General features: G+C 45.0%; 2 protein-coding genes across 14 annotated transcripts in view; one reads left to right on the forward strand and one right to left on the reverse strand.

Annotated features, from left to right (window-relative positions):
• The window catches only part of RREB1 (ras responsive element binding protein 1), a 123,859-nt gene that overhangs the window by 100,231 nt on the left and 2,679 nt on the right, over positions 1–20,949 (forward strand). For 12 of the 13 annotated variants that reach the window (XM_061449410.1, XM_061449415.1, XM_061449408.1 and 9 more), the window contains 2 exons: positions 645–3,387; positions 17,922–18,665. In XM_061449410.1, the coding sequence (XP_061305394.1) occupies positions 645–3,387; positions 17,922–18,665 (3,487 nt within the window). The remainder of the gene's footprint in view (positions 1–644; positions 3,388–17,921; positions 18,666–20,949) is intronic. The other variant, XM_061449421.1, reaches the window with a different exon arrangement.
• The window catches only part of SSR1 (signal sequence receptor subunit 1), a 109,200-nt gene that overhangs the window by 61,381 nt on the left and 26,870 nt on the right, over positions 1–20,949 (reverse strand). The window lies entirely within an intron of this gene.

Consider the following 20,949-nt stretch of genomic DNA (forward strand, 5'->3'; position numbering starts at 1 on the left):
GGAACCTCTGCAACATGTGAGCTATGTGGATAGCATTTAAATGCAGCATTTGGATTCATGATCGTTTTCAGCGACAGGTATAAAATCTGTTTGTGAGCCTAGTGTTTTTGTTTGGAGAATAAATATGATTAGACTTCACTAACCAAAAGCCTTTCCACTTTGGGCTCTTTGTTTCATTGATTTGTTTTAAGGTGTTATTATTTTGATTGGTTTATGTTATTTTGCCTTCTTGGATGCCTTTTATTTAATCCTTCTAGTTTCTTTGTAGTAATAAGACTAAAGGAGGTAGTCTCAATGAAGTTTGCTGTTTAGTCCAATGAGGCTCCTGTCCTGTCAGAGAAGCGAGAGAGGTTTCTGGAGGGGAAGTTAAGGGTGGAAAAGTATTTGAGAGTCTGAATAACTCTCTGGAGCAGTTTGCCTCTATAGAAAGGAGCTCCTGGAGGATCAGCACCTAATTCAGATACACCACTTAGGTGACTAAAGGCTGTGGAGCAGGAATGTCTCCATGCCAGGTAGGTGATGGCTGCTCTAACCTCCTTAACTTGGGCAGTGGAAGAGGGAGTAAACTGGTTTTGTTTTGCAGAAGCATATGGTACCTTTCCAGTTTGAGATACCTACTCTAAGTATTTTTGCATGTCTTGCAGGTCTGGTGTGAAACAAATTTGCGAAGGTGCATCAGCGACTTCCATCGATTTATTTGTGAGATGTGTAACAAGGCATTCCCCATGCTTTCGGCGCTCAAACTGCACACAGAAACTCATGTGTTGGATCAGGGAAAAGACAAGCACAAGCAACAGTCCATGATCCCGCCTGGTGAGAACCCAGACCAGAAAGCCTTCATGGCATCCTTGGGCCTACAGTACACCAAAGATATCAAGCCTGTCAAGCAGGAGGACAATACACAAGATGAGGTCCAAGAAATGCGGCTCAGAGCACTGAAGAGTAACCTACCTCAGGAACCCAGCAGCACCGGTCTGCTCAGCCTCTCTCCTCTGGAAGCTGCCTCTATGGGAGGGTCATTTTCAGTCCTTCCCCCTACAAAAGAGAACATAAAGCTTCTCTCGCTGCAGCCTTTTCAGAAGGGTTTTATCATCCAGCCTGACAGCAGTATTGTGGTAAAACCCATCTCCAATGAGTCTGCCATTGAGCTGGCAGACATTCAGCAGATCTTGAAGATGGCTTCTTCCGCTCCTCCTCAAATCAGTCTTCCTCCCCTTTCTAAGGCACCTTCTGTCCCTGTGCAGTCTATTTTCAAGCATATGCCGCCACTGAAGCCAAAGCCTTTGGTAACGCCCCGAACAGTCGTTGCAACCTCTACACCTCCTCCTCTTATCAGTGCCCAGCAAGCCTCCCCTGGCTGCATCAGCCCGAGCCTCCCACCTCCCCCTCTGAGGCTGATCAAGAACTCAGTGGAGTCTTCTTCCAACTCTCACCTTCCCCAGCCAGGAGCCAGGTCGAGCCCTTCCTCGCAGTTGCTCCTCCAACCCAAAGTAGAGCCTTTAACTCAGCATGAGATGAAGACACAACTGGACCAGGACAGCATCATCGAAGCTCTCCTGCCTCTGAGCATGGAAGCCAAGATCAAGCAAGAGGTCACAGAAGGAGACCTTAAAGCCATCATTGCAGGGGCAGCGAACAAGAAAGCCCCAACCATGAGGAAAGTTTTGTACCCCTGCCGTTTTTGTGACCAGGTGTTTGCCTTCTCTGGTGTCCTGAGAGCTCACATCCGCTCTCACTTGGGTATTTCCCCATACCAGTGCAACATCTGTGACTACATTGCAGCTGACAAGGCAGCGTTGATCCGACACCTGCGGACACACAGCGGGGAGAGGCCTTACATCTGTAAAATCTGCCACTACCCGTTCACAGTGAAAGCCAATTGTGAGAGGCACCTGCGAAAGAAGCACTTCAAAGTGACCAGGAAGGATATAGAAAAGAACATTGAATATGTCACCAGCAATGCTGCAGAGATGGTGGATGCCTTCTGCTCCCCAGACACTGTGTGCAAGCTGTGCGGTGAGGACCTGAAGCATTACCGAGCCCTCCGCATTCACATGAGGACGCACAGTGGCTGCCAGAAGAAGAAGCCGTTTGAGTGCAAGGAGTGTGGCACAGCCTTTTCAGCCAAGAGAAACTGCATTCACCATATCCTCAAGCAGCACTTGCATGTGCAAGAAAGGGAAATTGAGAATTACATCTTAGCGGTGGACTGCAGTGCCCATGCAAGCCAGACAGACCCTTCTTTATTGGAGGACAGCACTTACATGGACCACAAGACCATGACGCCTTTCCTGGAGCCACAGAATGGCTTCTTGCTTGGGACATCGTCTCATGTTCCCATCAAACTTGAACCTGCAGGCAGCTTCCCAATGGATTTTGATGAGCCATTGGATTTCTCTCAGAAGAGCAGAAGCCTGAGTGCTGTGCAAGTGAAGCAGGAGAACCTGTTTGGTTCTTCTCCCGTGCCCTTCTACGACTGTTCCATGGAGCCTATTGACCTGTCCATCCCCAAAGTCCTGAAGAAGGATAAAGATGATGTCCCATATGAAGCTAGAAATCAAGAGCTGGCTGCTTCTGGGAACAGTGATAAAGCCTACAACTGTCTGCAGTGTCCTTTGGTTTTTGGTGCCAACGGGAACTCAGAGAAGAACAGGGGTGTCAGACATACCCAGCCACTGAAAGGTTCGTTGCATTTGACTGTCCCAATCATTTCCCCTGCTCTCCTTGGCAATTCTGCCTTGCTGAGACCCTTGAGGCCTAAACCACCACCTCCACCTCTCTTGCCAAAGCCTCCAGTAACTAAAGAGCTGCCACCGCTAGCTTCCATTGCACAGATCATTTCATCTGTGTCTTCTGCTCCCGCTTTGCTGAAAACGGAGGCTGAAGACACTGGTCCCAAGGCAGTGAGCAGCTCCACTGGATGTGACAAATCAGGGAACGCCAAAGCAAAAGTGACAATCGTGACCACCGTGCAGAGAGACTCCAGCCTGCCCAGTGACCTGGCTCAGGCATGTGATCCAGAGCCGTCTCCCGTTGCCGAACCTGTGTTGACTAAGAGAAGAGGTAGAAAGAAAGGAACAAAAAATAAGCCTAAATTTAGCAGTGGTCTGGATCTGGAGTCAAGTGGGGAATTTGCCAGCATAGAGAAGATGCTGGCTACCACAGACGCTAATAAATTCAGCCCGTTTCTGCAGTCCACTGACAATTTCAAGGAAGAAAGCAGCAGAAATGGAGCAAATGAGGATGAGAAGGACACTGCTGAAGATAAGCTGCTGAGAGGGAAGAGGAATGCTTACTCAGACCGCCTGCAAAACATCCCCTGTCCTTACTGTCCTCAAGTCTTTCCATGGGTAAATTCCCTACAGCAGCACATACTCACTCATACAGGTAAGAACGCCTTGTGCTCACAGTGGATCGTAAGCCCCTGAGAGTATTCCCTATGGAAGGCTCTCCTTGTGGAAGGATGTTCATTTCTTGTCCTCTCTTTGATGTTTGAATGGTATTCTTGGTTATTTTGGAAATCCCTAGCCAATACTTTATAGTGATGGTGGCACATTTTTTAGTAATGGAATAACCTCTGTGCCTTTGAGTATCAAGGGGGCAAATTAAACTGCTAAAACCCATCTGACTTCAGTGGCATACCTTGGCGTACCTGGGTTTGCTAAGACTCTAGTTTCAGATGTTCTGTTATTACTGTCTTATCTTGAAGGTGAGCATGTGTTTTGAATATTTCACTGTACTTTACACAGTTTGTTTGACTGGTTCCAGCAGCTGTTTGTCTGCATCAGTAATGATAAAAAGATCCATAAATATGAGAACAAATAAGTATAGAATTATGGCAGGCAAATAAAATAATACTGTATTTAGCTTTTTCCTTTTTTTAATTACGGTGGCTTTTATTTGACAGATCAAAGAAGGAGGATGCAAGAAGCATCATCCTGATCATTACATAGACGCTCACCTCTAGAAAATGTTTGTTCTCAGTGCTAGGCAACTAAAGGTGGGCTTTTGCCCTAGAGTGTAGAGATGCGTGTGGAGTCTTTAATACTGTGCCACTGTGTAAGTAACCTCAAACCTGGTGTAAACAAAAGGAGGAATTGGGAGGCAGATTTATATAGGTTTGGGGTTATTTCTCATTCTTCCCTGTAGAGGAAATACTTTGTTGAATGCTGTGCCGACTTGAAGTTCACCCCTTTTTCCACCCACACTGTAATAAAGTAATTAGTAGATTCTCATCCTGCTGGGAGAGAGAGGGAAGACAAAGCTGTGCTTGCTGTTGCTCCGTTTTAAGTCAGTCACAGTTGTTGATGCTATTTACTTCATTATGCAATCTCAACTCCTGATGTAAAGAATAGAAGCTAGGAATATTTGTGAGAAACATAGGTGAGCTGACCACAGCCTCATAAAACATAATTTCGTTTTTTGGAAGGTATAGAGGTTTTCTGAAGCAGCTGATTCATGTCTGTGCTAAAGAGGGAAACCTGCTGAAGAGGTAAAAGAGGCTAGCTAAGAGGTTTAAAGGCAATCTGAGCTGTGGAGCAGTCCCTATTACAGTTTGCCTTGGGTGACGCGAGAACGTAACTTGCAAGGTATCAGTGCAACAGTGAGGCTATTGTTTTCTGGCCCACAGAGACCAAGTTATTTCATCTTATTTAGCATACAGTTTACTTTCAATGGTGAAGGAGGGCTCTTTATTTGTATCAATTGTTTTCTAACACCCTGCTCTCCAAAACAAATACATAGTTACTGAAGAACTGTTCATGAGACAAAAAACAATAGAGAGGCTTTTCCCAGACTTAAGAGGTTTGACCTGCTTATTGATGGCAGACTTCCAAGGGTAGCAGCACTGGTGTAAACCCTCACTGAATACAGGAAAATGCGTTTGGACAGGAGTTATACTGGTAAAACTGATCACTGGCCTTGGAAGGAGACACTGCCCCTTCAGAAGGCCTGTGCTGCAGTCCCCACAAGGAAAACAAGGGCTGGATCCTCAGTGCAGGTACAAGATTTTTGGTGATACTACAGCAGTGGTTATAATCAGATTCCGTTTGGTGTGTTCCGGCAATGATAATACTGAGCTCTTTCCTAATCATGATCAGTGTTCAGGGAGACTTGTTGGAGGACCACCCCACAGCAAGCTTTGACTGGCATCTCCTTCCAGGTGACACCAGCACTCTGTTTCTAAACTCTGGGAGTTTGCAGCAGCTCCACTGTGGCAGCAGTGTAGATAAGACTTACTGGAAGGAAAAAGGGAAAGGTAAGCAGGGAATGCAGAGACTTATGGAGATGATGCCAAAGCAAGCACTGGGATGCATTCAGGTGGAGTGAGCGCTGTGTTTTCGTGGTGAGTGTCAGGTGCTGGTGGCATGGGAGGAGTTTGGCAGCTGTGGGATACATGCAGCAATTTGTTGGGTTTGTGTTCAAGGTGGGCGAGTTGTTTTTCTGATGGAGACATCTACAGTGTCGTAGTGCAATGCACTGTTTCTGTGCCCACCTGTTGCGCAGGCAGTGACTTGTTAGATAGCTCTGTTATTTCAGAAGGAGTTAATTAAAAATGCTATTCACTAATCTTATTGTAAAGAGAAAAGGAAAAATTTGTTGTCTGGGCTTGATAGCTGCTCCCTTAACCTGGGGAGAGAAGGGGCCAAGAGGCCAATGTGGGTGGGATAGATGAGAGTCCTGGTGATCTGCTTAAAGAATGTTTGGTGTCTGCTCCATAGGGAATCACTGCAGCCAAGTTGATCCATGCTCCTAGATTTATGTAGTATTCTGTTATAAAAAAACAAAGCAGTCATTTGAGCAAAGAAGTGGCAACTAGCTCTCCTCCATCCATTTGTAAGGAAGTTGGAGTAATCTGTGTAAGTGGCCTAAGCTAATAATGGGTGAGCATGGTTGAGGAAAAGTTATTTGTTTTTGAGCATTTAAGTAATATCTATGTATTACTAGTCAGTTTGGACATGGTAGACCCCTTCCAAGCAGTGTCAAGGTCATATTTGCCTTCTGTGAAACTGCAAAACCACGCATGCTACTGGTAATCCGTGTCTTTTGCACAACCAGAAGGCACTCTCGTGAAAGCTTTCACCCTGCTTATTCTTGCCTCAATACCACTGTGTGATTTTTAGTTCAAAAGCATTTCCCTGAAGAAGCACACACCTTCCTCACTGATTTTTATTTTAATGGAGAGCTCACAAGTGGGGCACTGGGAATTTTGCATAGCTTGGATTTATACAGTATTTAGCACAGTACCTGTGTTTTGTTTGAACATGCTTGAACACTTGCTTGTAATGCTTTCTTTCTCTTGATGTCTTTATTGTTTAATTTACTCTTCTATGTTCAGCTTGGTTTGCCTTTCTTTTTTGCTCTTGCCTCCTGCTCTTGACTTTACCCATCCTCAGAGCATCAAGTAAAATGTGCCCTGGAGGTGGTGCAGTTAATTTTGCTTCTTTTATGGCATGTGCATCAGAGCAGGTTCAATATAAAGTTTTAAAAATCATCTTTTTTTGACCATTAGTTTGTTACAAGTAACCTAAATCTGCAAAGAATTGCTTAAGGATATTTTCAGAGTGATAAATATTTGGCTCAAGTTTATTTTGTGTAGAAAGTGGCAGAGGAGGATTTTTTTGTTGTTTGTTTTTGTTTTGTTTTGCAGTTAACAACAGACATGAATTGGACAAGAAAAGATCTATAAACAAAATAAAGTAATAAATAAATAGAATACAGTTACAGCAGCCCAAGAACCTGAATGTTTCCAGTTGGTCAGAGAACATAAGTCATAACAAAAAGCGACTGGAGGCATTTTTTTTCTTTGCTTTTATGGCATAAGTGAAATGGTAGACATCTTAACTTTGCAGCATTTGTCCTTACTATGGCAATAATGTGTTTCCACTAGGAAAGGAGTGGCAGGAGGTATCTTAATTAAGGGATGATCTTCTTACATGCAGTGATTTAGATCACCTTTTACATTGAAAAAGACTCCCTTCCAATGACTGTCTTCCATGAAGTGCCCAGCCTAGACTAGTCCTGCTGCGCTAACCGAATTTTACAGTTGGTTCTGAGTCAATATCTAGGCACAGATGTATTCTAATCCAGCCCATGACCATTCTTACAGAAGAAGCTAATAAAAAATCAAGTCACATTGCACTTAAACTGACTGTTTGGTTACCCTCCAGTGAGCAAGTGTAATTTATCAGAAGAGCAGTTGCCTTTAAGGGACAGTACAGGAAGCAGAGAATTATCTTTTTTTTTGTTTTGTGCCTTTGAAGGTGACATTTTTGGAAAGAGGTCTCACCCCCATTTGGGAATAGGACTGCAACTTGGGGTGGGAGGATTGGAGTTTGCATGGTAAGCAGGATTTTTGTGTTTTGAGACTTCCAATTAGGACACTTGTATGGAAAGGATATCTTATCTGTTCTAAGTATTGGTCTGCATGACAAATACTTGGTTGATAGGAAAGTTTTAAAGGCTGAAAATACGAGAAAATTGTGACGTGAGATGCAGGTTGAGTTTCAAGTAATTAATCCCCAGCTAATCCTGTCATTGCATGCTTGAAAAGAAATGTGGAAAGGAATTGGGCTATCATGAAGCAAAAGGGTTTCTGCTCAACTTTCAAGTTCTGTTTTGTATTTGCATTGTGAATGTAGCCAAATAAAAGTGTGGAAACTGGTGGGGTTTGTAACCATAAATTTATGGTTGGCTTAGCAGGCAACTAAAAAGAAAGAGTGACTTGAAAGTATGCAAAAAGCAGTGCCTTAATGCTTCTAAAAAGTTCTGCTGGCGGTGGAAGAAAATTAAGAGAAAGAAACAGCACCTGAGGTGTCTGTGTGATGCGGGGAATCCCTCGTATGGGCTGAGATTTTAATTAGAACAGAGCCAGCTTGTGGAAGATTAAAGTGAGAAACACAGTGGTGTATCAAAGCGGCTGCTGGCTGGGAGGGGGTGTGCGAGGAGGTGTGTGCACACATGTGGGTGCATGTAGGGGGTTGTTCAGAGGTTTTGGGTGTGAGGTAGAAGGTGTGAAAAGCACTGATCTCCTTTTACATGTAGGTGTCCTCACAATCTCTGTGTTCATCACAAAGATGTCTTGCAGGACTGCTTTCCTCATTGCACTGCATGATCCTGGCTTTTCTTTCAGCTCTTCCTGTGCTCAGTCAGTTCCCTTGTTCTAGTCATTTAAATGAATTACAGATGTGAAAAGCCTTCTCCTGTGCGGAAGTAATTGAAGTAATTGATTTCTTATTTGACATGCGGGGCTTGGTTCCACTGAAGTCAATGAGAAGATGCCCCATGGCTTTGTTGGAAGTTGTGTCAGATTCACATGGGTGATAGATGTCTCAGGAGAGAGCCTGCTGTTGAGGAGCTTTCAGTCAGGGTGTTGCAGTTGGTCACTAATCAGTAAAGGGGAAACAGTTTCTTATTTCATATTACAAGGACAGATAGGCATACTTTCTCCCTTTGTCAGGCCAGAAGCCCTTCCCCTCTCAAAAGTGTGGTGTTATCATTTCTGCCAAATCTAACAGAATTTGCACAAACCTGGACTTGCCAGCTGCTACCTGAGGAGAAACGTGCTTATCCCCCAGTCTAAGGAAGAGGATGCTAGATCTCAGTGGTATGTGCAGTTTTCCCCAGCTGTTCAGAATAGCAAGCCCAAGCTGTGTTTGGTCAGACTGAACACTGCAGACAAACAAAGCATAAGGGTATGAGAAGTGCCCTGTTGTGTTAGAGCAGTGGTACATGCAGCCAAGTACTTGTGTCTCTCATGGTAGCAGTAGGATGTGCTATTTCGGGTGAGCATGTGGGCCTGGCCACTTCCTGCGATCTGTTCCACTTAATGCTCTATCAGTATCCACAACTGCTGCATTAGGGTTGCATGTTCAAGGGCACATCCCTGCCTACTCCCTTTACTACCTGTTTATGGGCCTGCTGTCTGCAAGTCTCTCCAGTGGCTTTCTGAACCTGCTGATGCTATCTGCCTCCAACCTTACCTGGCGTCAAGCTTCAGAAGTTCACTGCCTGCTGTGTCAGGAACAGCTGATCCCCTGCTATCTTCAGAGTTTCCCCCTTAGTTCCAGTATTGCAGGATTTGGTGAATTGCTGTACTGTGTGTGCCCTCTCAGCTGACATCATGATTTGTAAACCTCAGTTGTAACACCCTGTTCTCTCCTTCGAAAGAGAAGCCTGAACCTTTCTGGTGTCTTCTCGCAGGGCAGCTGCCCCATCACTTGGGTTGGGTTTGCTGTGTGCCTTTTGCTGTCTCGTTCTTGTCGCGTGAAGACCAGAAGTGTACACACTACCTGAAATAGGGGCACGTCAGGGCTCTAAACAGCAGAGGAGGGGCACCCTTGGTCTTGCTTTCAGTACTGTTGCTCATGGTACCCAGTCTTTCTTGACTTTAGTTTGGCTACTCCTGCAGGCCATGCCAGTGATCCTGGAGAGTTACCAGCCATGGCTCCAAGACCTCCTGCCTGAATGCACCTGCCAGTACCACATTCAGCATCACATAAGCATGTTTTAGATTATTTTTCTAGAGGTGTTCTCCCCTGTATTCATCTGCATTGAAGCTCACCTGCCACTGTATTGCCCCCTCTGTTTTGAGAGTTTAGCAGTGAAGGAGATTGATTGTCAGATCACGCAGGCTTTGTTGTAGGCAGGCAAGTGGCATTTAGTCAGGAAGGACAAGCTGACGTGAAACCAAGGGTGAGGGCAGTCAGTCAGGTTTTTTATTTGCTGGCCAAATGGGATGGGGGCAAGAAGGAAGCTCAGCAGATGGTGGTGCATGTCCCTTGCCTGAAAAGTGTTTGCACAAGGGAGCTGTTGCTGTAAAGGTATTCACACCTCCAGGAGAGATGACAAGGGTCCCTTTGTGACACTTTGAGTTGGTTTCACAGGAGAGTTGTCGAAATAACAGACCTAAAAGCAGCAAGAAGTTGGCTCTGTGCTAAAATTACACGAATGAATTGTTACTCTCAACCTCAGGGTAGCTGCTGATCAGATTGCACAAAAGTGCGCAAAGGATTTTTCTCTTACATTTCCAAGCTCCAGTTTGTTTGGGAAGCTGCTGTCTTCCCAGCCTATCTCATCCTTTCTTCTGTTAATACAGCAGGTTTCCTTGCAGCGATTCAGATGTAGTAATACAGGTCTCAGTACTAGTCTGGCATTAAAACCAGCCATGCTGGGGACATGTTACAACATGATTTGATCTTGCCTATCATGAAGAAACTAAGTTGCCTTGTTACCATGTTAACAGCCTGTAACTTCACAGGGCTGTAGCCGCTGTATCTGGGGTGTCACGTGAGCTCATCCTGCCTATGCAGACAGCAGATGGCTACGGGGCGAGAGAAAGACTCATGTTATAACATGATCCCCTCACAGAACAAAAGTCTGCAGAAAAGACTCTGAAAGTGCTCACCTCTGACGATCTTCACAGCAGAATGAAACTAAAACCATCTTACTTGGGTCTAATGAAAACTTCCTTTGTATTCGGAGTGGGGCTAGAACAGCTCAGCCGATCAGCAGGGTAGAGAGGCAAGTGTTTCTAAAGCCTCTCCAGTGAGTGGTGGCATGGCATGTAGGATGGGTAGGACTTTGGTGGAATGTAGATGTTGTTCTTAGCAGCCAGCACTGGGCTGGTCAGAGTGGTTTGACCTGCCCCTGGCAGACAGAGCCTTGGGCCATGGTTGGATAACACAAAGCACTTCTCAGCAGTACTGGCTCAACCTGTTCCCAACTGTTCATCCCAACAACTGTAGCTGATCCAGCTGCCCAGAAAATGAAAAGGGCAAGGGGAGGGACCAGCAGTCATGAAATCAGTTCCTGGATCCGGCACGGCCCTAAAAGAGCACATTGATGCAGCTGAGGTGTGGAGTTGGCAGCATCTCCTGGGAGGTGCTGGGGATAGATGCTGTTGAAATTGGCTTTGCTGTCAGATGCTTTGTGTCTTCTCTAGCAGCTTTACACAGCAAGAAAGGAGCCCAGATCCTATGCTGTTATAGTTACCGTGTGCACTTTATAGCGCAGCTTAGTGCTTGTAACTGACTTCACCAAGTGGTGCTTAATCGTGGTCCAAAGTCATTCAATGGCTTTGGACTTGTGGTCTCCCTCCATTGTCCAAGAAAAATGGATTTCAAATTCAGTGGAAGTAAATTAAAAGTTGGAAACTGTGGCTTATTTTTAAATGGGGTCATTTCTCTCTTTGTTTTTTAAACGTGGGTAAGTAACGTGGTTGGGGCTTACATGCAGACCCCATGCAAGGGCTGTACTTGGAAGAGAATAATCATCCAGTTTCACTGTATGCCAGCAGGCAAGCGAATGAAGGGAGATGCTTGTGTGATGTTTGGTCAGCCATAAATGAAGTGAAGCTTTAAGATGAGGTGTAAGACAGGAAGCGCAATTCAGTAGAGTGTCACTGGGAACAAGTTTATAGAGGGTTTCTTTTGGTCTTGTTTTAAACCAAAACAAAAACAGGATGGTGGTTTTGAATAGGATTCAGAGATGAGGAGGCTGTTGAAGTGATGGGGCTTGTGTGTGTCCTTGCTGCATGGAGAGCATGGGAAGCAAACTGAGAACATCTCACCTGGTTTGCAGCCTTGGGACCAGGAGAGACCTGAACTGGCAGAGAGGCGGACAGTGAAATTGTGAAGCAACCTAATGAATCGCCAGCTTTCATCACATTAGAGCAGCTCTGCCTTTGTCTCCTTAGGGCTTTCTGAATGCTCCCTTCTTGCAGCAAAACACAGTTGATGGAGGAGAGATGTGGGATAAGGAATGGGGTAAGGGATTATCTGTTATGTAATACAGAGAGAGACTGTGCTAAGGAAAGATCTCTTTCTTAAAGAGGCTTACCCCTAATGTGAGAGGGTCGAACACAACTGCTCTGTGCTAACTAGGCAAATATTGACAAAGTAAGTATACTCAGCAGTGAATTCTGCAATTAGCATTTTAGCAGAATTCATCTTTGCTCTAGATATCTGCCACTCTGTGATCCCTCCAGAAATCATGTGAGTCCTCGGTACAGCAGGGACTTCTTGTTTTTCCAAACTGCTCTAGCTGTTTGTACCTCTGAACTACATTTGTGGGTATTTCCTAGAGGACAAAGGCCTTCAAACTGCATTTTCAGTGTCAGACAAAGTTTAACAGACACTCCAGAGCCACAGCTCAGGGTAAAGCAAGAGCTGCTTCCCACTGGGGGTTGGCCTGAGTGCTAGAGCTGTTGTTGGGAGGATACTGAGAAGATGGTATATAGCTTGCTGATTGTATTGCTGGCTCTGTATCAAAATGCCTTTCTGCTGAACAGTGGAAATCACCATAAGGTGAAAGTCCAGCATTCCCTATGCCCCCCACCTCATCATCAGTGCAGTTTTCCACTTGGTAGGTGCAGTCAGAGCTAGTCCTGCACTTTTCTTTGTGTCCGTGACTTCAGGTGCTCTCTTGAAGGTACTGGTAGGTCATTCCTTGTGTCAGAGGCAAAAAGTGTTTTTTTTTTTTCTCCAGGATTGGTTTTCTCCTTTCCCCCGGGATATATTCAGTTCCATTTACTGCAAATAGTCCTTTTCTATCTCAGATATTTTCATTTCAAGAGGCATGCGGATATGACCAAATCTCCCACACCTGTGAACTAATACAATATTTGTGCGTGTTCATGCAATATGATAAGGATGGCTAAATTTTAATGTTTAGATTCTTTATAATAGAAATAGGCAAAGATAACTCCCAAAATTTTTCAAGTCAACTCCACAGGTTGGAAAGATGTTCTCCAGATCATGGGTGGAAGTAGGAGCAGCATTGTGTGATGCGTCCAAAAAATGCCAAATTTACTAGACTGCTACCACCTAGTGGTGTCTGTGTCCGTTGTAAAATACAAAACTGGCTGGGGTTATTTAAGTTAACGTAGGCAAATAGTAAATCGTTGGCTCATCTGGCTGATAATGCCGACTGCTTGTACAACATCCATTTCCAGTGCTCTGTCTGCTCCAGTTTTGAGCATTATTTAGGTAATGGGCTTTCTAGCACTTCTCTCAGGATGCAGGAGTGTTTGGCAATAAACACTTGCTCTAATCACAAAATAGTTTCTGTTATAACACCTCATTTTTTCTTATAACTCCTTAGCATCTCAAGCTCTACTCTATTCCACCTTAGTTCCAGGAGGGAAAGAAAACCATAGGAACACAGAATGAAACCAGCAACCTCCCCACCTTGATCTGTATCTGCTCTTTTATCTGAAACTTTCCACATTTCATGTCTCTCTTGCTAGTTCGGTTTGTGTTTGCAAGAAAGCAGTTTACTTCTCTTTTTCTTTCTTGCCACCTATAAAAAATTAAGCAGACTCTTCCAGCTAGGCTGACTGGAAACGGCAACCTGAACTGTAAATGGACTTCAGCAAAGCAGTCTTTCCAGAGTTTGAAGGAAAAATGATTTTGGCTACAACTATATAGTGGTTTCTTTCATGCAAGCAAAAAAGTTTCTGGATTCTCAGTTGGAGTCCTTGAGGTTTTGCTTATGAATATATCTCCTGAGAAGTTCATTTTTTCCCAGGAGCTGACAAGGCAGCAGCTGAGCTACTGGTGGTTGTTGTTACCTTCCTCCGTACATCCCTACCTCCCTGCTTATCTCCTCTCTTGACCTTACCTTGCCCATGTTCTTTGACTCTGGTGTCAGAAATGACATCATCAAATGGTGTCACCCTCTGATCTTCCCTTTGGAGGAATGACACAAACTCTGGTTGTCTGTGACAAGGTAATGTGTTCTGCTCCCACGGTTGCTGAAGAGGTGGTGGTGGTGGGAGCCTTGGCAAGCAGACCTCTCCACTCTTGTCCTCTTGACTCTCTGAGTGTAAGTATCTGTGGGATAACAAATGGACTGGAAAGCATTTTACAGCTTCAGTAAGTGAAAGATGGGAAAGGGGTGAAAGAAAGGCAGGCCTTTCCCATGCGCCCTGCCTTCCTCATCGCTTGGATGCAAGTGGCTGCTCTGCACTATAAATCAGGAAAATTCTGGAAATGGGAATTACCCTTCTGAGAGGAACATGGCCTTGCTGGAGCAATGTTTGCCCAGATCTGAAGGCACAGTCAGAATCCTCCTCTTTGTGTAAGATACAAGCCTGCTGGAATCGTACGGCCAGTGAGGTTTTCGTTGGTGCAGATAGGCATGTAAGCAGAGAAAAAACAGTAGTGTAGCCAAGCCTAACTTCTGCTGGAGTGGATGGAGTGGCTGCCAGTGCAGCCATCCCTTGCACTGCAGGAGAAATCCCACACGAGACCTGACACAGCTGCCTTGGCAAGTGTCATGTTTCCCACACACCTTCCCGGCTCCCCTGCTGATATTCCAGTTCATCTGCAGGAGAGCTGGGCAAATTCTCACGCATCCCAAACAGCTGGGGCTTGTGCAGAGCAGCTTGCTTCTTCACCAGCTGCAAAACCAACCGCACAGGTTGGGGGTAGCCACAGAGCAGCTCAGCTAGTCAGGAGCTGCCACCCCACGGTATGCATGAGGCTTCATAGGGGCCTGTAAAACTCGGCAGAGAAAACAGTAGGTCTGGTTTGTGCAGGTAAGAAGGAAGAGCGCTCACCGAAGCACGTACATGTGTCAGCACGTTCCTGGCTGCGTCGCTACCTGAGCTTGAATGTGGTCATTCGGGGATGGCAGGCCAGCTTCAGAAGAGAAAGCCTGCGTGCATCTGTGTTCCCGGGGTCTGAAGTGGTCTTTGCCCTTTGTGAAGTTGTTCAAACATCATGTTTGCTTTTCTTGATGTTAGCCTCATCTGTTTGTTGTGCTAGTAAGGCAGCATAACTTACCTGTGGACAACGTATCCCACCTATCCCTTGGTGCACAGGAAAATGTAATTTCACGCCAGCCGCGCAAGAACAGAGTAACAGCTGGGAAAGGACTCAGGGCAGAGAGGAGAGGAAAAAAGGAGATAGAGCTTGGGTATGATTCACTGAAGGATGAGTGTACTATAAGAAAAATAATGTATTTTTTTAAATACTGGAAGCAGAAGAAGAAAAAGTTACAGAAAATTAAGGGGAAATTTGCAAATCATACATGATATACATGCTGAATGTAAAAGTTGGGACTTCTGCAGTTGAGAGTTTAAAGACATTGTGGTTTTGGCTTGCTCTTATTTGAGTGCTACCAGTGTATATTCTGCTTGTTCACTTTGCTCCTGATACTTCCTGTTGAAAACACAACTTATTCTGCATCTGCTGTTTTCAGTTTGGCCAGCAAAGAGTTACAGAACATCTCTCTGGGTACACTAGAAGGGGAACTCTCTCCATCTCTGTCTTCTTTTGCTCTTCACTCTTCTCCATCCCAACAGAGCTCACATGGTTTCCTGCCCTGCTCCCTAATGACCCCTCTGTGCTGTGCTTGCAATCTTTCCTTGGCCTGACACACATCCCTCTGGGGAGGTGTTTCCTGGCCTCAGTGGGGATGGGACGGTGGCCCATGCCTGTTAGGAGGTGCCCCACACTTCACTGTGGATGAGCACTGATGGCAGGGATACAGGAGCTGTTCTAGGCACTTTATTTTGGTGTCACATCAAGGTCTTTGTGCCTCAGAGCCACTTGGCCACTTAGGGTTTGTCTGTCTATCATGCGCAGATAGGTCTTTGTGATGGTAGCAACCAAAGGCAGCTGGGGAAGCTTCCACTCCTCTTAACTGTTGTTTCCCTTCCCTCCTACCTAAAGGGAGCGGTGATTATGGGGTTGCTTTGGTCCAGCAGAAACCTGTGCTCTGGTGAAAAAGACCCTGTGTGAATGCTAGGGAGTGGGTAGCAAGGAAGGACAAGGACCCTTCCAGCAGTAGCAGGGAGTCACATCAGTTGCCATTAATCCTTGCTTTCATCCCCCCTCTTGGGCAAAGATGAGGTGCTGCCCATGAGAGCCAGATGTGCTCATCCTGCCCCCAAACACGGTGGAAGAAGGCAGCAGGCTCATAGCTGTGCTTCCATTTTAAACAACTCCCGTGTGTAGATATGGCCTGGGGTTGGCTTCTGGGCTCCCTCCCTTGCCTGTGCCAGCAGCTGTGAGACCCAGCTAGCTGCTTGTAACGAGGAGAACCATGCAAGGGCCTGGTTTCTCATACACGCCTGGCTTCTGTTTCTTGGGGTTGTGGAGCAGTGCTTCCTCTTAATTATTATGCATCAGCATTTCAGTTTGGTTTTTAGAAGTGACCACTCTTTGTTTATAATAGCTTTTTTTTTTCATCCTTTTTTTTTGGCCTTACTGTAGCTAAGAGACAGCAAGCCAAAACACAGAATTCACATGGAGATTCATAGGGCACTTGTAGGTGACCTTTGTTTTCAGATGCCCACATCCTCGAATTCTCCAGCGTTATACACAGATTATGGCTCGGTTGCATGTTTTAATGGGCTGATAATGAGATGAGTGCTGGACTTTGTGGAAAGCTTTTGTGCAATCCACTCTCTATGTAAACGGATCTGTTTTGATTAAAAGGTGAGATTATATTTTTTGACAAGTCACTTCTTCCCCAAGAAAAAGCATACTGAGGATTATGTTCTATTGAGTGATTGTTCATGATTACTGGAAATGCTGCTAAGCTTTGACATTTATTTAATGGCCATTTATATCACTTGTGCAAGGAGATGGCTCGATGCAAGTCATGTTGCAAGACTGCATTCAAAGTACCAAATGCCTGAGGACTATCTTACCTTCTGTAATTCTTGTTTATGAAAAAAGCCTGCAGTAGGAAATCTAGGTAATTTGGAGGCAAGCACAAGCTGTTCTGTGTCAGATGGAGAACTTAAACTGCTCTACTGAAGTTTCTAAATCCCTGTAGTTACTCAGCAGCTATTGCGCTGCAGATGAATGCTGAAATGCTGGGTAGGTTGTGTTGCTCCCTTAGCTGCATGCTGTCAACAAGAATGAGGTGGAGGAATTAAAGCAAGAAAAGTTTCAACTTGTAGAAAATACAGCTTGCAAAGTTCATGTGCTGGAACATTTGCTGGGAAGTGGCACTGGAGATGCAGTTATATGCTATTGCATCATTGTCAGCTTTGGCCTCCAGATCCACTCCAGCTTATTTCCTATTTACACTTAACTGTTTGTAGGGAGCTCAGGAAGGGTACAGCTCTAGCCCTTTGTTCTCCTGAAGTACCTTATCTGTTCTAATTTTTGGGACACATGTCCTCAGCAACATTAATGCTACAAAATGCTAACAAAGCACAGGAGGTCATTAAGGTGGACATCTTAGGTGTTTTGTTTTCTTGTTGGAGTAGTTGTGAAACAGCAAAGTGTGCTGCCTGTTACTGCATCTTGGCTTTAGGTTTTGGTTCCAGGTGATGTATTGGTGTGTGTCAAAGACCCACATGTGGATGAACTTCTGCATCTATTGCTTTTGTAACTGACCTCTGTGTCATCATCTACACTAACCTATAACATTTAATTGTACCAGTTGGTTGCATGAGGCCTTTGCATTCTCTTTGAAAAGCATTTCCTGCTACTTATAAATCAGTTTGATTAATATGTGGATGCATATTACTTCGATCTGTGTCAATGTTTATCATACACAAGTTTATAAATAACACATTCATATGCCTCTGGAATGGTGTATCTGTAGTAGTAGTGACATCAACTCTTTTTTGAGTTCAGCAACATTTTAAGTATCAACATTTTGTATTCTCTGGTTAAAGCAATTATATTAAAAATTACTTCAAGAAACTGACAAGGATGCGAGTGTATTTTGGAAAAGAAAGCCTTCTGTTATGGATTTTTAATCATCTGGTTAATTGGCTTCTGGGGTTTGATCTCTCTTCAGCTCTTAAGTTGTTGGCCTGGGTCACAGATAAGAGAAACAGATGTTGTGAGTCTTGACCAGAAGCAATGCTCATGGGTCTTTGCGCAGCCTTACTGCGGGTAGTTGTGAATTAGCAGAGAGCATCCCACTGAAAGTTTCTCTCTGTTTGCTTGCAGACAGCCAGTCTGATGCAGAGACACTAGCTACAGGAAATGAAGTCTTGGACCTGACCTCTTGCGAGAAGGAACGGCCGGAGGAAATAACAGAGCTACCAGCGAGTGAGTGCGGCCCCAAGGAGCAAAAGGCTGACTCCCCTCCAGCAGAACAGGATGCCGAAATAAAAGCGGATGGATACGAAGAGGGCCCTGAGGAAGATTCTGTAAGTAACAAAAGTCTTGACCTCAATTTTGCCAGCAAATTAATGGACTTCAAGCTGGCAGAGAGTGACCAGAGTGCAGGCAGCAGTACTCAGACTGAAAGGAAACATGCCTGTGACATTTGTGGCAAAACCTTCAAGTTTGCTGGCACTCTTGGCCGTCACAAAAAGGTCCACATTCGTGAGGACAGAAAGGATGAAAGGAGCAGTGAGGATGAAAGCAAAAGCATTCAGGATAATGCAGGAGCTCCCTCGATGCAGGACTCTGGTATTGAGCAGGAAGAGTCTCCGATGGACTTGAAGGTAGTGGAGTCTCCTGTGGACTATGAGGCAACAGGAAAGGAAAATGAAGAGAGCGAAAGCATCTCTGAGGGGGAAGGCACAGAGAGAAAGTCCACTGAGAAGAGCAGTGATGACAAAAAACCAAAGACTGATGGGGCTAAGATTACTGCAAAAGCAGACAAAAGAAAGAAAGTCTGTACTGTGTGCAACAAGCGTTTCTGGTCTCTGCAGGATCTGACGCGACATATGCGGTCTCATACAGGTAAGAGGAGGCTTGAGGGCAGAACAGATCACAAGCAGGTCTGCCACCAGACTGCGGCATCTGCTCTGTAAGTGCACAGTTGCTGCTAGCACTTGAGGTTGGAGACAGTGCTTTTAGTCCCACAGGTATCTGCGAGGTGTCTGCCCCAATCCCCCATGCTGTATACACAGCCTGTCAAGGGGAGTGGTAGTTGTCACCACTGCCTTATCTTCAGTTCCCAAACTGTTTTTCCCCATCTTGTTTGCAGGATTTAGAGATGAGGGCCAGTGTGGAGATCCCTGTGCAGTTGTTCTGCCCAGTTTCTGACTCCCTTCTTCTCATGTGCGTGTGGCTCTACCTCTTCCCAGTACTTTGATGAGCAGTGGAGAAACCTGTCAGTGTATGATAAGGCTTCATCTCTGAGGGAAAGTTGAGAGAGAGAGAGTCTGGTTTTGTCTGATTATGTAAGCCTGGTATGGGCAATGTATTAATGTGCTGGTCATCTGCATGACCTGCTGCTTGAGTGAAAAGCAAAGCAACAGTGGGCACCCTGCTCTTCAGGCTTGGGCAGGGAAGGTAGAGCACAGGTAGTAAACCACTTGTCTGATGACTTTGACTCAGTTAAAATACATGACGTTGCTTTATGTGATACACGGTTTGCAGCAGTACCATGCAAATAAGGTGAAGTTATGAGCCAGCTGAAAGGTGAATTAATCATTCATCCTTATTAATGAATGCTTATTAATTATGCATTTTACTGTCAGCAAGCTGCTCTGACATGGGAAAACTGGTGCAGTTTGACATTTTGTAGCTTTCGAAGGTGCTCTCTGCTGAAGACAACATCTCTGTGATTAACAAAATATTTGTGCTGGTAGTTGACTGAGATGCTTAGTAAGCTACACCGAAGAGTAGAAAAAAAACCAGACTTTTACCCTTCTGAATCATAAATACTGGCCTATTGAGTGCAAAACTGACCTGTTTTCTTCTGGTGTTGAGCCACATGTGAATATAGGACAGGTCCCATTCGTCTGCCTATTTTTCACACTAATTCAGAACCTCTGGGAAGATGACAGTATCTAAACTACTGAGTTTTATGCCCAAATGATGAATGCCCAAATGATAATTCAAACAAATACCATATGTTTGAATTGTTTTCATTGCATGCTGAGCTGTGTAGGCCTTGTCAGTGTGCTTTTTTCCTGTTTGGTTCTCTTTCTTATTTGACACTGAAGGATGTCTTAATGTAGAATAGGTGTTGAAAAGGAACCTGGGACAGTACTTTTTTCAAATTTAATAAACATAAATACCACCTATAGCCAATACATTTTCAACTGAGAATCTTCCCTCCATAATGTGGGTTCAATTGGGGATCTTCCCTCCATACTTCTCCTCTCTGTCCCACTTGTTCATTGATATTGATAAAATACCATCAAGTTGTTACATTGCTTATACTTTGGGTTTAATGTGTGGGGTATTTAAAGATAACTATAAGGTTTCAGAATTACTTTACTCAGAAGAGGAACATTTGGGACGTGCTGAAGTGTGCAAGAAACCTCTGCCCACCTACTGAACGGCAGTAGGAGCCATTGGCTGCGAGCATTTCATTCTCGCAGTGCTGGCTGCTTCCCAGCAAGCATTTGTGGGGTGCTCTGGTGCTGCCTGCCCAAGCGCAGGCCCAGCCACAGCGCTGCATCCCCAATAGCCAAGTGCTATGGGCAAAGGCTGTTGGCCCAAAATGCTCCTGGGGAGCTGTGCCCTCCCTTGACAGCAGCTCTCCTAGCAAGGCACCCAAGAGAAACATTTCCCAGGGACAGCGGACCTACTTGCACAGATTTATCTTTTAATGACCCCAAGCATTATTACAAGTGAGAAGTGAGCTGCAAGTGTCTCATTCCATGCGCTCATAGGCAGAAGATGGTGTCTGGATGGAATTGCAGCACTGGCAAGTCTTTAATAGGCACATTCAGAAATAGAGGATGGGTCAGGATGATGGGATCTTTGATTCTTCAGGGCAGGCACTACCCTGGGGCACTGTGCTTGGTTAGGACTTGGGGGAATTTTGTCTCCAGGGCTGTGGTTGCTTTGTTTTTGATGAGCTCCTGCTTAAGGAAGCATTCAAGTGTCTCAGGTGTAAAAAGCTTCTCTGAGACCAGAGCAGACCATCAGTTGGTCACACCAGAGGATGCCTGCAGCGGCTCTGCAGCTTAAGAGTCCAAAATAAGAGAGAGAATTTTGTCCTGCAAGTAGTGTTTCTGGAACGGGTATGAGGAGGTTTTTCAGGGGCTTTTACAAGTCACTCCTGTCC

Source organism: Pezoporus flaviventris, unplaced genomic scaffold, assembly GCF_033815535.1.
Source record: "Pezoporus flaviventris isolate CSIRO_AGI_PZ_B2104156 unplaced genomic scaffold, CSIRO_AGI_Pfla_v1 ptg000007l, whole genome shotgun sequence".
Taxonomy (NCBI): Eukaryota; Metazoa; Chordata; class Aves; order Psittaciformes; family Psittacidae; genus Pezoporus; species Pezoporus flaviventris.